The sequence below is a fragment of the Lottia gigantea genome (assembly GCF_000327385.1).
Source record: "Lottia gigantea unplaced genomic scaffold LOTGIsca_110, whole genome shotgun sequence".
Lineage (NCBI taxonomy): Eukaryota > Metazoa > Mollusca > Gastropoda > Lottiidae > Lottia > Lottia gigantea.
This window is the reverse complement of record NW_008707002.1, coordinates 361,663-376,616: the sequence shown is the minus strand read 5'-3', so window position 1 is coordinate 376,616 and position 14,954 is coordinate 361,663. Positions and strand designations below refer to the sequence as shown.

The 14,954-nt window shown below is 33.7% G+C and overlaps 1 protein-coding gene across 1 annotated transcript; it reads left to right on the top strand.

Annotated features, from left to right (window-relative positions):
• Window positions 1–2,088: 2,088 nt before the first annotated feature.
• On the top strand, window positions 2,089–3,383 carry LOTGIDRAFT_171147 (hypothetical protein; the record flags this gene model as incomplete). Its single annotated transcript, XM_009047330.1, has 3 exons — window positions 2,089–2,137; window positions 2,567–2,734; window positions 3,214–3,383. The coding sequence occupies 3 exons, from the start codon at window positions 2,089–2,091 to the stop codon at window positions 3,381–3,383; spliced, it is 387 nt and encodes a 128-aa protein (XP_009045578.1).
• Between the last annotated feature and the right edge of the window lie 11,571 nt (window positions 3,384–14,954).

Here is a 14,954-nt window from a genome sequence, read left to right as displayed (position 1 = left end):
GCTGGCGGTTATGGTCGTATATCAGGACAAAGGTTTGGCTGGAAAATTGCGCATTTATTCAATTTTCCAGCCAACCTGATATACGACCATAACCGCCATAGGGTAACAGTTTATTACTTAAATAAAAAGGGACTGGAGAAACATGTCACCATAACACCAACATTTACAAGATCCAGTCTCTAATTTCTAATTGAATCGGTAATGTTTATTATTCTTTAATTTATTATGAAGATAAACCGAGAGGTCACTCGCGCCGATACTGAGTTATCTAAATTTCCAGTTTGCTTATCTCCTTTATTACACGAGTTATCGCTCTTGACATGTTAAACAATGAAATTAGAAGATGACCTTCTGTTACTTTGATCTGTTAAGAATTTTAAAAATTTAACTAATCTGAAATCTGAGGATTTTTTATCAAATAAAACGGATTAAGTCAACCTAGTAGAATAGGCCCATTCTAAAACGTTCAGAACGTTTGGGTCCAGGGTTTGGGATCAGGGTTTGGGACCAGGACGTATTAATAAATATACCCAATTCATCCTATATCTATGTCGTTTAGCGCAGATGATCGACTGATATTGAGATCAATGGTCAGCAAAAAAATTTAGGTTCAAATTCACCTTCAGCATTTTTAAATTTTAATTGATTAATTAGTTAATAAAAAATGTCTACCTAATTGATTTTGTTGGTTTGTAGACTGGCAGCCACCAGCCAAGCCAACTGTCATTTTGTGTGCAATAAATAAAGCCCAATGTATAACAACCCAATCTTATCTAAATTCCACAGTTATGTTGTAATAACGTTATTTCGAACCAATCAAAGATGTAGAATCCGTTTCTTGCTAACTTAAATTGTGCCTTGTTGATTTACTTTGGCAGGAAACGAATCCTACATTACTATCTTTGATTGGTTAAAAACAACACCATAAGACGTCACGACGGCGGGAGAAAACTGTTCAGACGAAATATAGCCTACACAAAGAAAAGGAAATTTTAATTTTTAAATAGATTGACGATATCCTGAGGTTAAGGATTATTTATGTCGGTTTATGGTCTACTAATATGTCCCGAGGGCGATTCGTGGTCAACGAACCAACTGCACTGATGCTATCGGAATCCGGGAAAATCCTACCATCCCTGAATTTGGTCAACCTTTGAGCACCTTTGACTGAACAATCGTAGTTGCAAACCAGTCTTATCTAAAACATATTCTCTAGTTTCTAGACAAAAAACAATCACAGATCCAAATTAAAATTAAACAGAATATGATGACGGACAGAAAGCTCAAAAAACTATACCATCTTTCACGGTGTAATCAGCAGATTCTCAAAATGGAAGTTCCATTGGAATTGTCAACCCTTAACAAGGAAAGAAACATCAAAATTTTACAAGAATAACAACAGAGGTTCACGAGGATCCTTGGTCAAACCTCTTTGCATTGTTCTTACAAGAATAATAACTTGGGTTCACAAGGATCCTTTCTACCAGCTGGTCCTTGGTCAAACCTCTTGCCAGTGATCTCTCCTGAATCACCCACCTTCCTGAATGGTTTATAAACTAATAAGAATGTGTCCCCTAGCATTTTTTTAAAATTAATTAATTTGAGGAGTAAAGTTAAAGGAAGAGAACCGGTATTTTTTTTTTCATTTGAAATTTAAGTTTTCATGGGATAGTTATATATGAAAAGTAACTATGACGGGTGTGGTGCCAGCCAGGGTATGCTTACTCTTCTAGACACCAGATACCACTATCCATTATGAAATACTTACTCACTTATGATTGATATACTTTCTCATATGAACAGCCCATTAGCTGCTACTAATGTTTCGTCAATATATTGTTTGGGTTTTTTTTGTTGTTCGTTAGTACTTGGTTTATGAATAGAAAGAGATTAAAGGGATGGGTGCGGAAAGACCAAAATGAATCTCCCAAAATGGCACATCCATCCCTTTAAAGAAATGAATAGAAATATTTTAACTTTTTCCTTTAATAATTAATTAATAATATATAAAACACCCAGACTGTCGCTAATCTTGTCAAATCATCAACAACATTGGTTAGATTCACTTGAATCCAACAGATTGTCAAAATGAAGCTTCTAGTTGTGTTAATGCTCAATGTTGTAGTCTATATCTCAGGTATGTTCAATTTATATATTCATTCATTCTTAAAACTTTTCACTTATTTAATCATTCATTTATCAACAATAACAAATCATTTACCACTGTTAAAATAGTTCCCAATACATCAATTATAGAGCAACATAGAAATACCACTGTTAAAATAGTACTCAATACATCAATTATAGAGCGACATAGAAATACCACTGTTAAAATAGTGCTCAATACATCAATTGTAGAGCGATATAGAAATACCACTGTTAAAATAGTGCTCAATACATCAATTGTAGAGTGATATAGAAATACCACTGTTAAAATAGTGCTCAATACATCAATTGTAGAGTGATATAGAAATACCACTGTTAAAATAGTGCACAATACATCAATTGTAGAGTGATATAGAAATACCACTGTTAAAATATATATATATTTATTTTTTATTTGTAGCCCAGTGTCTTACTGGTGAGATTAGAGCAGATCCAACCGACTGCACTGGATATTTACACTGTGCATTCCCTGGTTTGTTAATACCCAGAAGATGTCCAACAGGGACGGGCTTTAATGGATTTCGATGCGATCATCTTCAACATATACCAGGTTGTGTCCAAGGGCCTGGTAAGTTTAAATTCATCAATCTGCGAATAAGTTCTTTTTTATTCAGCATCCCTGAGAGTAAACATTAAGAAGACAAGTTATATGGATATTCTACTTCTGGGTTTATTACCTGTATATGTTTTGAAACGTAGTATATAATAAACCTAGAAGTAGTATATCTATATATCTTGTGTTTTTAATGTTACCTGTATGTGTTTCTAAACGTAGTATATAATAAACCTAGAAGTAGTATATCTATATAACTTGTGTTCTGAATACATAGCTAGTGTTTATTTGGTTTTGAGGGTTAACAATCCAGATTCCCTCCAGAAGAGTCCACATAGCATAGCTCTGTTTATTTGGTAGTCAGGTTTGACAGCTAGACTGATAGGGTATATATATAAGCTTAAAGTGATCTGATATACATACAAAGAGTAAGAAATCAGTGTAAATAGAATCTAACAGTATTTACAGTAATACACAATGTTTTGATATTGTAGATGCGTGTACTGGTAACGGTTATGATATATTTCTCGATCCGACGGACTGTACACGGTATCTACAGTGTATTCGTGGTCGATTCACATCAAAACCTTGTCCAGCTAATACTGGTTTCGACGTGAGATTCTCTAGATGTAATCATTTGAGTGATATTCCCAACTGTCCTTAGATCCATCCAAACAAATTATAACTGAGCGTTTTCCTCGAATGGATTCAAATTCTCAAAAAGCCACTTGAAGTAATGAAAAATGTTCGATATACGGTGTTTCTAATATTATATAAAGAATAGACTCTTTTAGAGGGTTCACATGGCTGATATTGTTTTTTTGGTATTTAGGTTTGTCAATTCGACATCATTTAGAGATTTTACATAATCAATGTTTTTTTTGGGTATATATGTATGTCAATTCGACATTTTTTGATAGTTTCACGTTATTAAAGTGTTTATTTTGGTATATTTATGTAAATGTTTCTATCTGGTTAATAAGATGAGAATCAGTGGTTGCAGTAGGAATTTAAAACGTTCAAGTTATATTGTAGGATCGTGAATTATCAAATAAAATAAATTAAAGGTTTTGTTGTGTTATATTATTATTGAACAAGATGACATGTGAGGTCTTTGCCGTTAAAGATTTCTTTACCCCATGGTGATTACCATTTGCGTATGTTAAATAATAAAAGTGGTCATGACTTCCGAACGCAGGTCACATCTCAATCACATGAGAGTTGCGTTTGAAACTTATAACCGGTATTTTTATTCGTAACCATATGCAACTGGTGTAAGGACACCTTTAAACAATCTAAATACCACTAAATACATGACACCCTTGTTCACTTGTTCCAAATAGGTATGAAAAATTCTCATGCCACGCCTAGTACCTCTCTGGAATGTGCCTAGTTATCGACTGGTAATCTGGACTCTGTGTAAGTAAAACAAATCTGCAAGAGAACTTTAATTAGCTCTTGGAAGATACGGCACAACGGAACTTTGGTGAAATTTACTAGTTTAAAATCTTGACTTAGATATAAGACACTACAACGCAAATTCATTGTTGATAATTACCAGCCAAAAAAGCTGCCAAAGAGACAAAAAGGCTTGTTGCATGTTTTGACAAATTATTTGAAAGAACAAGGCCCATCACTCAACAACCTGGTAAAATATGACGTATGATGGTTGTAACAGACGTGTTTTTAGAGCAGACGATCGCTTGATAAAGGGAGATAATTAATTACCGCTGATTGCAGACGATAATACATGACGTCTGAGAATTCACCTACTTAACAAGATATGTCATTCATAAGATTATTGACAAGGTTGGTGAAACCCGAGTAGCTACAGAACAATTCTAAAACTTTGTACCAATATATTGTAACAATCACACGATTAGAAATTAACAAATTTCTGGTAAGGTCTGATTTCTGGAAAAATCCCCCTGCCCTAAAAAGTATTATTTACAATGAAAATTTTACCCGTGGTGACAAATACCTTTAAGAACTAATTGACAATTGACAAATGGCGATAGTCTTGGAATTTTGGATATTTCAGCTCCAAATTGCAAGAACGTCCTCACTGAATGCGCACTCAAATCCGTGTTGAGAATCTGATTGTAAAACTCTATTCTCGTAACTTATACAAATATTTGAATATTACAATACGTTATATAGCCATCATCGATTATTTTTGGTTAATCAGGAACAGTTTGTCTGTCTGATACCTCCCTGGATATTGGCACAAGACGACACCTAATAAATATTACCTGATGTAGGTCTAGAAACAAGCTCTATTAAATATCAAGACAGTCAAAAATATCAAGACATTTCTAGGTTTTATATTTCGACGCATAGCTATCATACATTTACGTGCAACAAAACTTGTACAATGTACAACAGTTTATAACAGTGTACAAACATAATAATGTACAGCAATGTGTGTATTTTGTATCAGTGTACAGATATGTACAACAGTGTGTTCAAACATGACGATGGACAACGTATTTCAGTGTACAACAATGTACAATGCTGTTTACAAGCATAACAATAGATATGTACAATAATGTATAGTGTACAACAATTTTCAAAACATTTACAGTAATGTACAACAGTGTGCTAATAACACAAACATAATATTGTACAACAACGATGTTTAACAATGAACAATGTACAACAATGTACTACAATGTATAACGGTGTATTACGATGTATAACAGTGTATTACCGTACGATGTATAACAATGTGTACAAATATATCAATACATCGATTTCATTCACATCAGAATCGTTTTTAATCTTTTTCTGTCTGTTTACTAACACAATAAGAGAATCAAATAAACACAGGGAGGGGTAAAAACAAACAATAGCGAGTTTCAGGTAAATTATTAGATACATGAGTAATAAACAGGATTCTGGCCTTTCAACTGAATGATATCGATGATAAAGACGGGTGGAGACGAGTTGAATATTGGTAGACTTTATGTTATAGATATATATACTTACTTAAAGAGGCAGTATACGTCTATTACAGAGAATATATAAATTCTAACTACGTATGTGTCCTACATGGACTGTGTTATTTCTTTGTACCATCGTATGGGAAGACTATTTTAAGATATTTATGGGCTACCGTTGCCGTAATGAAGAAATAGGGCTAATTGAGAGAACTTTTTGAAAATCAGGCAAGTTTTGAAAATCAGGCAAGTAATAAGAAATAAATTCACAAAATAATAATTAATCTATCCACTGAAATTGATGAAAAAACTCAATTTGATTGCATGGTAATAAGATAAATTCATATATTGTGAGATTTTGGTAATTAGGAATCATTCACTATACCTGTTTTATAAAGAGCTGACAGACAGTTTAATATTCAATCTAATTTGTGCCACTAGCACACAATCTCCCCTTTAATATTCAATACAACAGATTCCAGTATGTGCATTATTTAACACGTGCATCTGATAAGATATGAACATCCACCTATTATCAAGACATTGAAAGATCACTCCTCACCAAACACTCTGTGTCTGAATACCCCACATTCCCGATAAATAGAAACAGAAAGTAGAAAATGATTGGTATTTCTTTGGTGGGAAACTGTAAACCGATTGTTCGAAAATAAACTCAAGATCTCAATATTTATACTCATAATATACCCTCTTATTCTTTCTCTCTTCTTTTATTTTATTTTATTTAAATGATGGTACTCCGAGACAAACCTGGATCTTATTATCAAAAACTTAACCATGTCATTGTTTCAGCCATCTTATTGGTCAATCATTTAAATCGATTTTAATTTAAGTTATCTATTTAATAATTGAACATATATTTCTCAATGATGTTGTCGAGATCGAGCTATGCCTTATTGTGGCAGATACATGCATTACTTAATGTTACTTCTATGGATGTGGGTATAACGATACGAATAACTGCTGGTAGAAATATGCCTAGTCCTGTGAATAAAGTATAATATTGTAATAGATCCGCACAGTTGTCTCAACTATGTCTTAGTGTGGGAGATACATGTATGTTTGTACTACGTTACGGGCACCTGCTGGTAGAAATATGCCTAGTCCTGTGAATTAAGTATAACATTGTGATAGATCTCAGCAGGTACTCTGTAGAGAATACTAACAGAACATAGACAGACGTAGATACACGTGTTTCTGTACATGTAGTAACATTGTTTCATATCGACTATCGTCCATGATATCTCATCTCATACCTCATAAAACCAGCCTGTGTATTCTCCGAATGATCTTAACAATAGGCTGTCCTGGGGTCTTAATTTCTAACATTGATTCTAGGATATCCTAGGGTCTTAACTTCTAACACTGTTTCTGGGACATCCTACAGTATTAATTCTAACACTGTTTCTAGGATATCCTGTAGTCTTATCATCTAACACTGTTTCTAGGATTTCGGGAATACGTTGCTAGGATTTGCTCAATGTTTTACTAGACTCAAATCGTCAACTATTGAAAAATACACAAAATGACAAAAAATAAATAGTAACAATGTTTGTATCAAATTTGTATTTGACTAGTTTTTTTTAACAAATTTCATGTCGCCAGTAGAAAGTTTGAAGTGTTTGAGTTTTGAACAATGTCAGTTGAAGGTAGATAAAGAGGGTGTCTGGGGCACGAGATGGCGTGTGACGACGCGTGTATTTAGTATTTCTTATAATGTTCATTATTACAGGGGTGTTAAGAGTGAAGGTTTAAGAGGGGAGCCATTTTTTTAAACAGTGAAGGGATTGGGTGTTATTTTTAAAACTTTGCCCTTGGTTCAATCCCCATCGTTGACTTAAAGACTTAAAGCGATACTCAGTGCATCTTCAATTATCTTTTCTTATTTAATTTTCTACCATATCGGTTATTCCAACCCACACCCATCAACCGAGACAGTTCCTCTTCTATCACAACTTCTGGCGTGAAAATCCTGAAATTTCAGGAAATAACCAACCAATTGAAATCATCAACGTCCCATAATACCCACTTAAATCTGTCACATCAAATAACTTCCGGACAATGTGCACGACAATATTGTTACAATAAAAAGTGTTTGAGTATTGACACAACACACTCGTCAATATAACGAGTCAATATAAATCACAATTCATGTCAAATTTAAACTTGAAGTTGTGATAAAGTGTTGAAGAAGGCAGATACCTGGCGACAAGTTGTTTTTTTCTTCAACGTACACACACCTTTTTAATATAAAGTTTTAATAATAAAATACAGATTGAGAAACAGCCATTTCCTCACTAGAATATTTCATTATGTATTATTATCTTTTATCGTTAGCGAGTGACAAATAGTATCATTGTCGAAACGATGTGGAGGGCATTTAAATATATAACAGACAAATGCAAAGCTGTTTTTTATTTCAAAATGTTATACATTGTAACAACAATCAGAAAGTTTACTGTTATTAAAGATAGGCGAGAGAACGTATTAACAAATTAGGAGGGATACGAATTGTTTTTTCAAATTGGAGACCAAGGCGTTAGAATAGGTCTAGGACAGGAATAGTAGAGATATTGCTGGTTATATGTACTATGTTACATTTTGAATTGTTTTTTTTTAGTAACGATGTTCAAAAAATCAAAAAAATCAAACTTACTTGCTTTCTAAGCGGCTACCCATCCCTCAAAATGGCTGCCGTTAATCTCCAACAAATCCCACTTTAAATCCATCATTGGGATAATCCTTAATCCACCGAAATCTCATCGGAAAATTCGGATCACAATATATTGGAATTCAGAAATTCTTGAGCAAATTTAGACTCCCACAGTTTCCAGAAAAATTCCAATCACAACAGAAAAAAACTGTTTCTCAATAATTCACTGACATAGTTCAGATATCGCATGAATTTTACATAACAACAACGAATGACACAAAATCATTCAAAAGAAACAGTTCGATCTGTCGAAATTTATAAATTCATTAAAAAAAAAAGTTTGGATTCCTGGTATTTGGTTTTTAACATCAGAACTACATCAGAATCAGACTAGAATTAAGTTCATCAGTACTTACCCTCCTACAATGAAATCGAAGCTAGCACTAGTAAAACGACTGAAATTCTCTCCTCTTTAAAAACAAAATTTCTACAATAACACTATCTTAAGAATTTAAAAAAACGAGAAATGGAAAAAAATGCACAAAGACAGCTGATTAACACTTTCCCTTGATATTTTTTCGAAATGAACAAAATTAGGCTTGAGTTATCAATAACACGATAACACTTTATAGAAAATAATATTCCCGATCCATCGAAGTGCAATAGTCGCACTTACACCACGTATTGCACTTATACCGCTATAAAAGTGCAACAATGTAATACAAAGTTCTTTAGCGAATAAAATCGTTATAAAAAATCAGCTGATTACGTTACTCCGGTGGTTTGATTTTTAAGTCCTCACTTCTAAACTGTAGTTATATACAAGAATTATAAACCCTGGGTTGTCTTCAGTTATATACATGTATTATAAACCCTGGGTTGTCTTCGGGACAAAACGGCAGAGATAACTCAATAAGAAAAACCACACTTGACAATCTAGAAAGTTTCCCACCTTCTCCGTTGGTTTTCAAATGACTTTTCTACTAAACTTTACTTTATATTATAAACTTTGTGTTGTCTTTTCAGCAACATCGGTTACTCCGGAAGATAATCAAACTTGATAATTATGTTTTCTAATTTCTTAGGTAAACTTAAGTTATATTATAAACCTTGGTTTGTCTTTTCAGCAAGAGTGGTTATTCCATAAGACAATTTACATGTCACAATCCACAAACATTATCATTCCTTTAAAATCAATTCAGATGAGTTAAACTTCCTCCCCAATCCTTCAATCTTGATTCACTGGTAATTTGTAATATCTAAGTCACTAGAACTTTTCTTAACATAATTTTATTCAGTGATTCACAGGTCAGAGTGCGAAAAAATCAAACTTAAAACGCACAAATACTCTAGTAATCATCTTCGATAAAGTTGCCTTTTTTTTTATCTTTAGTTAAGTTTTAATAACTCACCGGGAATTTCCGTACAATCATTTTATTAAGTGATTCACAGAAAGGGAAGAAAAATATTTAAAAATTAGACAACAAAAACTATAGAGAACAACATGAACTTGTCCAAAACAAATACATTATTGGGTAAATCTGGTTTAAAAATACTTCACTGATGTTTGGTCGAGAGAATTTTTTTAACTCACAACCAACTGTTTGTCAATTTTCTCTTAGAAACAAACTTTAAAACTATGTCAATTGAAAACAACTCTTAATTTCTATCACCACGACGTTTGTTGTCCGTTTTCTTTCAATTATACGCATAAGACGAGGTTTTCAAGGTTGAACACAATGTTAATTCTATATAGAACTTTCCAGCATGTCGGTAATTTTAGATTGTTCTGTAGATTATGTATTAAGGTGTTGTTGGTTCGAATCTCAGGTGAAACAATATGTCAAATACCACGACCAGTGCTGTCGAGAGTCAGTTTGATATCTGATCTAAACAGTTTTTTAATAAATTGACTTGTTTAACAACAAATTTTAGTCCGCGATGAGATTTTCAATTCGGTATTTAGTTGCTCTACAGGTATCCAGTGATTCTTTTCGAGCGACTGTAACTTTGTTTTTAATCCCTCAAAAATACTGGTCCCCTTATTGTCCTCTCCTTTGCACAATTCACAATGGACAAACAAATATATTAACTATCTGCGTATCTCTTTTGTATTAAATACTATTCATATCGCACACTAGTACTCCAACTATCTACCAGCCGACATTCACTATACATCGATTTGGAAAGACCCATAACAGAATATCCACAGAACGAAATTAATTCAAAAGAGTATTTCAACAAATATAGTTTAGAAATACTCGAGAAAGTATTCAATTTATCCTCAGAGTCACACCTATGGAATCGGAATTTCATTCAAAATAATTTATAAATACTGTCATAACTTTGTAACCCGCGAGCTGGTATCGATGTACAAGTCATATTACCGTATGCTATAATGGTATAACTCTATTTCACCTTAATGTTATACAACATACACCTGATTGTAAGTTGTACTGTTAAAGGGGTAGCAGAGACTGAGACACGCGATTTTACCAAACTACCAGATACATTATTCAGTCCCAAGACTTGTTATATTGTCACCCTAATCATGCTGGGATTGGAACACAAACTGCGTGTATTCGGTTCCTCTTGTTTCTACTATATCAATAATTCCATACCGTATACCTCGTCAAGTCCAACTTTATTACATAGTTTTGATATACGGTAGTCTCGGGGCTTCAGTAGACACATACGTCAATGGTTTACTATCTCACATTATACTCATCAAAATCTTCGAAAATATCTTGGAAATAATTTCTGTCTGTACAGGTAATTCAAGAAAAATCAGTCAAAAAACATCGAAGACAATTTAGCTTAATAAAATCTTAAACAAAAACGTAGTACAGGTCTAATAAATACCAAAAACCATTTTTTTTCAAACGAACATATTTCTATCTGTCCTCTGCCAAATTTGTAAGTGTCTTTCTGATAACCACTATACGTTACAAGTTCTTTGGAGAAGGGTTATCTAGAAAAGTCTTGTTTGAAATTTAAGTGTCATTTGAAAGCAGGTTGCATCTGTTTATTCCAAATAACATTCATTTAAAATATCTAGTATATCTGGTGTTTTGTCTAAATTAAAACATGTAACGAGTCTGTTTATTTTTTCAAATTTAACAGACGTTTTAAGTCTATCTATATTTTATTTTGATTGGCGATCAAGCGGAATAATTAGAGAATTATATAACCACCTGAAGAATTCTATTAACATGTACATATTACTTACATAATCGAGCGAAATAATTGGGAAAATGATCAAGTATTTTTTTAAGGGTGTGGATCTGTTAATATATGATCTACCGCTATTCATAGCTTTATTCATTAATACAATTACACATATATCACTATATTGTCTGTTGACAAACAAGATTGGGGGTTAGGGTAGGGGGAAATTGGTTCCTCCCTATCCCTCCCCCTTTTCCCACACCCAAATTTAATAATATTATTACGAATCATTTTTTGGATACAACTCTTAAATACGTCACGAAAACAATTAAGGTGAAAAAAAATCCAGCATCTGTGTTAGATATAATACTACACAGCATTGTCATTGCTTGGTTTATCGACGGACAGCAGGGGGGGGGGGAGTGCCAAGGTTCTGTGTGACACCCGATGGCACCCCTTATTACATACGCCCACTTGTAACCAGTATTATAATACTGATAGACAGACAGACTGTTGAGGTTAGGTTAAGGTATAGTGATATGATTTGTATTGTTATTTAGATGTATTAATAACTTGTGTGTAGAGAACAAGGAGTGTGTGGTTTTTAGTGTTTAATTCTGCACAATATCCCACGCGATGCGACAGTCCCGTATAGATAACTCAATAGCCTATATTTTAACTTCATTTCATTTCATTGAAAAATCTGTAAAAGTTGTAGTTTATATTTTAGATGAGTAAATGTAGTTAGAAGATCCTTATAAAGCGAATCTATTTTGATTATTCAAAATTCAGTTTTTAGTGAAATTGGTGCTTGTTAATATTTAAGGCTATTTATATTTCGCCGCGGTTCGAGTATATATGATATGTCCAAGCAAAGCAAAACGCCTTTTCAACCAAATTTCATTTTAATGGTTCAGGAGAGAAAGGTTAATGTGTTAGCCGATGAGACGTTCGTAGATCTACAGCACTGCAGCTAGCCCAGATGAGAAAACGGGCTGTCAAAGAAATGTGCTCAAATATAAAAATAATCGGAGACAGTGAGATAAATTTGTTGCGATTTTTTTTTATCACGGAAGGAGACTAGATTTACTCGTTTAGTTAGGTAAAGAGAAGTAGTTGTTGAAGAAGTTTGGCAAATATGAAAATTCGTTGAGATTGAAGAATATTATCCACCAATGAAGAAATGAAAACAGACCTGATTAGAGATGAAACACTTACAGTAGAGAATCGTGAACGTTTTGCGGTTGAAGGATAGGACACAGAAAATTTCTATTGAATATACAAGGGATGAACCTCTTCTACTATTAGACAAACGAATAAAAAACATAGAAAATGTTATGCTGATGAAAAATGGAGACGAAACTTCTAGAATAGAGAATCGAACATCATATGAAGATAAACATACAAGTTTTGAAGGGCGATGAATTCCCCGCTATGAGAGAAACAACTAAAGAATATTGAACTAATGCTGAAGATGAAAAGCAGGAAAAATCGAAAATGTTTCACATTGTATAAAAATAGACATAAATTTCGAAGGGTGGTGAATTCTTTACTATACAGAAAATAATAAAGAACATTGGACATAGCAGAAGAAGATAAGCAGATACTTAAAACCAGACAGTGAGACCAAGACCTACCTTAAACGTTTTAGGGACGGGCTCCACTTCTGGACTCTTCTGGAACCTGAAAACGTGTGCATGTTATGTTATATGTCATAGCTTAGTTTACGCGTGCACGAGATGAGAATTAAACACTAAAATCCACACTTATTTTGGGGGTGTTGGTTAATATTTCGGTGTATAATTTTGTGTGTGTTAAAACTATAACTGAATGAAATATGTCTCTCAAGAAAAAAATTCGAAATTTTAAACAGTCTTCTGCTACTGTGAATTTTTAAACAAAGCGTGTCAGAATGGATGAGAAATCAACAGCAGGCTGTGATATTTTTAAAGGAATTTTACTAAACTCAAACAAGAATCAAGATCACATTCATAGTGCCATTTTTTGTTTTCAAAGTTTTCATAAAACTCAGTTGTGAATAGTGAATGGTTACAAATCATCGTTTAACGGTAGTTACTATAGTATGCTCAAAGAATCAATAAAAACCTCAATTAAAATCTAAATTTACTGTATGTAATTTAACAAATACAGTTAAAGAATGAAGGCGTATGTATCGGTGGCGTTTCTACGGAGAGGCCCCCCGGCTTTGGCGTCCCCACTTTCAAAATCTTTATTTATTTACATAGTGAAAGCATAGCCTGTGGCCCCCCTGGCAAGTACTTTGGCCCCTTCATCTAATGTTTCCTAGAAACGCCATTGGTTTGTCTGTGAAAGTGTGTACATATGATGGTGATGTTTGTATGGCTTTCTCTCCGACCACTGTGCTTTTTCGGATTAATTTTATGTTTTTAGCAAAAATTCACAAAAAAATTTGCATTTGAAATGAAATAAAAAACTTGACTCTTAGAAGTGGTGTTCGAAAATAAGGCATATCTTAAATTTTGTATAATCAAATTTCCCAAACAAAATACAAAATTTTCGAATTTCCTTGGCGAATTAACTTTAATGACTCTTTAAGTCTACTGCTGTTTAGTTTATATATCCAACAAGAAACGAGTGACAGAATATGATCAGAAACCAGAGTGGTCGGATAGTGGGAAAGGGGAGGGAAGTCAGGGCAGATTCAAATAAAAAGAACTCACAGATTACCCGCTGTTTTCCTTCCATTTCGAATACCAAACCAAGTTTCCTTCTTTCAGTTTCAGTAGCAAGACTGTTTATCTTGAACTGTTCAGTTAATTGTACATCTTGGAATCACACAGAAGTCTTCACAATAATGTCAATCAGTAAACAACAACCACAGAAACAAAGTCAAGTGTGAGAATGCACGTCCTTTGAGAAATTGACCTATTTCAACATTTCACAGTTCTTTCGTTGTCCATTTACGTGTAGCATGACATGTAGCTTTCTGCTCATTCACAGCACCTTTCCAATTCCCACAAAGTTCATCATTACAATTCTAATTCCTCAAAACACAAACAAATATTGAAAATTTTCTTTCAAAAATGGACGCCATGAGTGTTTCTGTAATGACGTCATAACAACTATTTCCACCTTTTAATAAAAGAGTTACTTTATGGACAACCATGACGGCGAAAATACACACGAAACGTAATAGAGATAGGGGTTGAAAATCGAAACCGGGCTGACTCAAAGAAGCACTGGCAGTAGCAGCAGAATTTGTTTTAGGCTGCTGAGAAGAATTGTAAAGAAATGAAAATGAAATGAATGGAATTTTACGTCCTATTTTTCTGCATCATGTGGACTAATGAAGACAGGCAACGCCATGCAGGGTGCAATGAGGGAAATTTTGCCAGGACAGCGGCATTAGACTGCTCTTTTTCGATTTCCAATTGTCGGGGGTTCTTTAACGTGCACAGCCTGTAGCACACGGGGC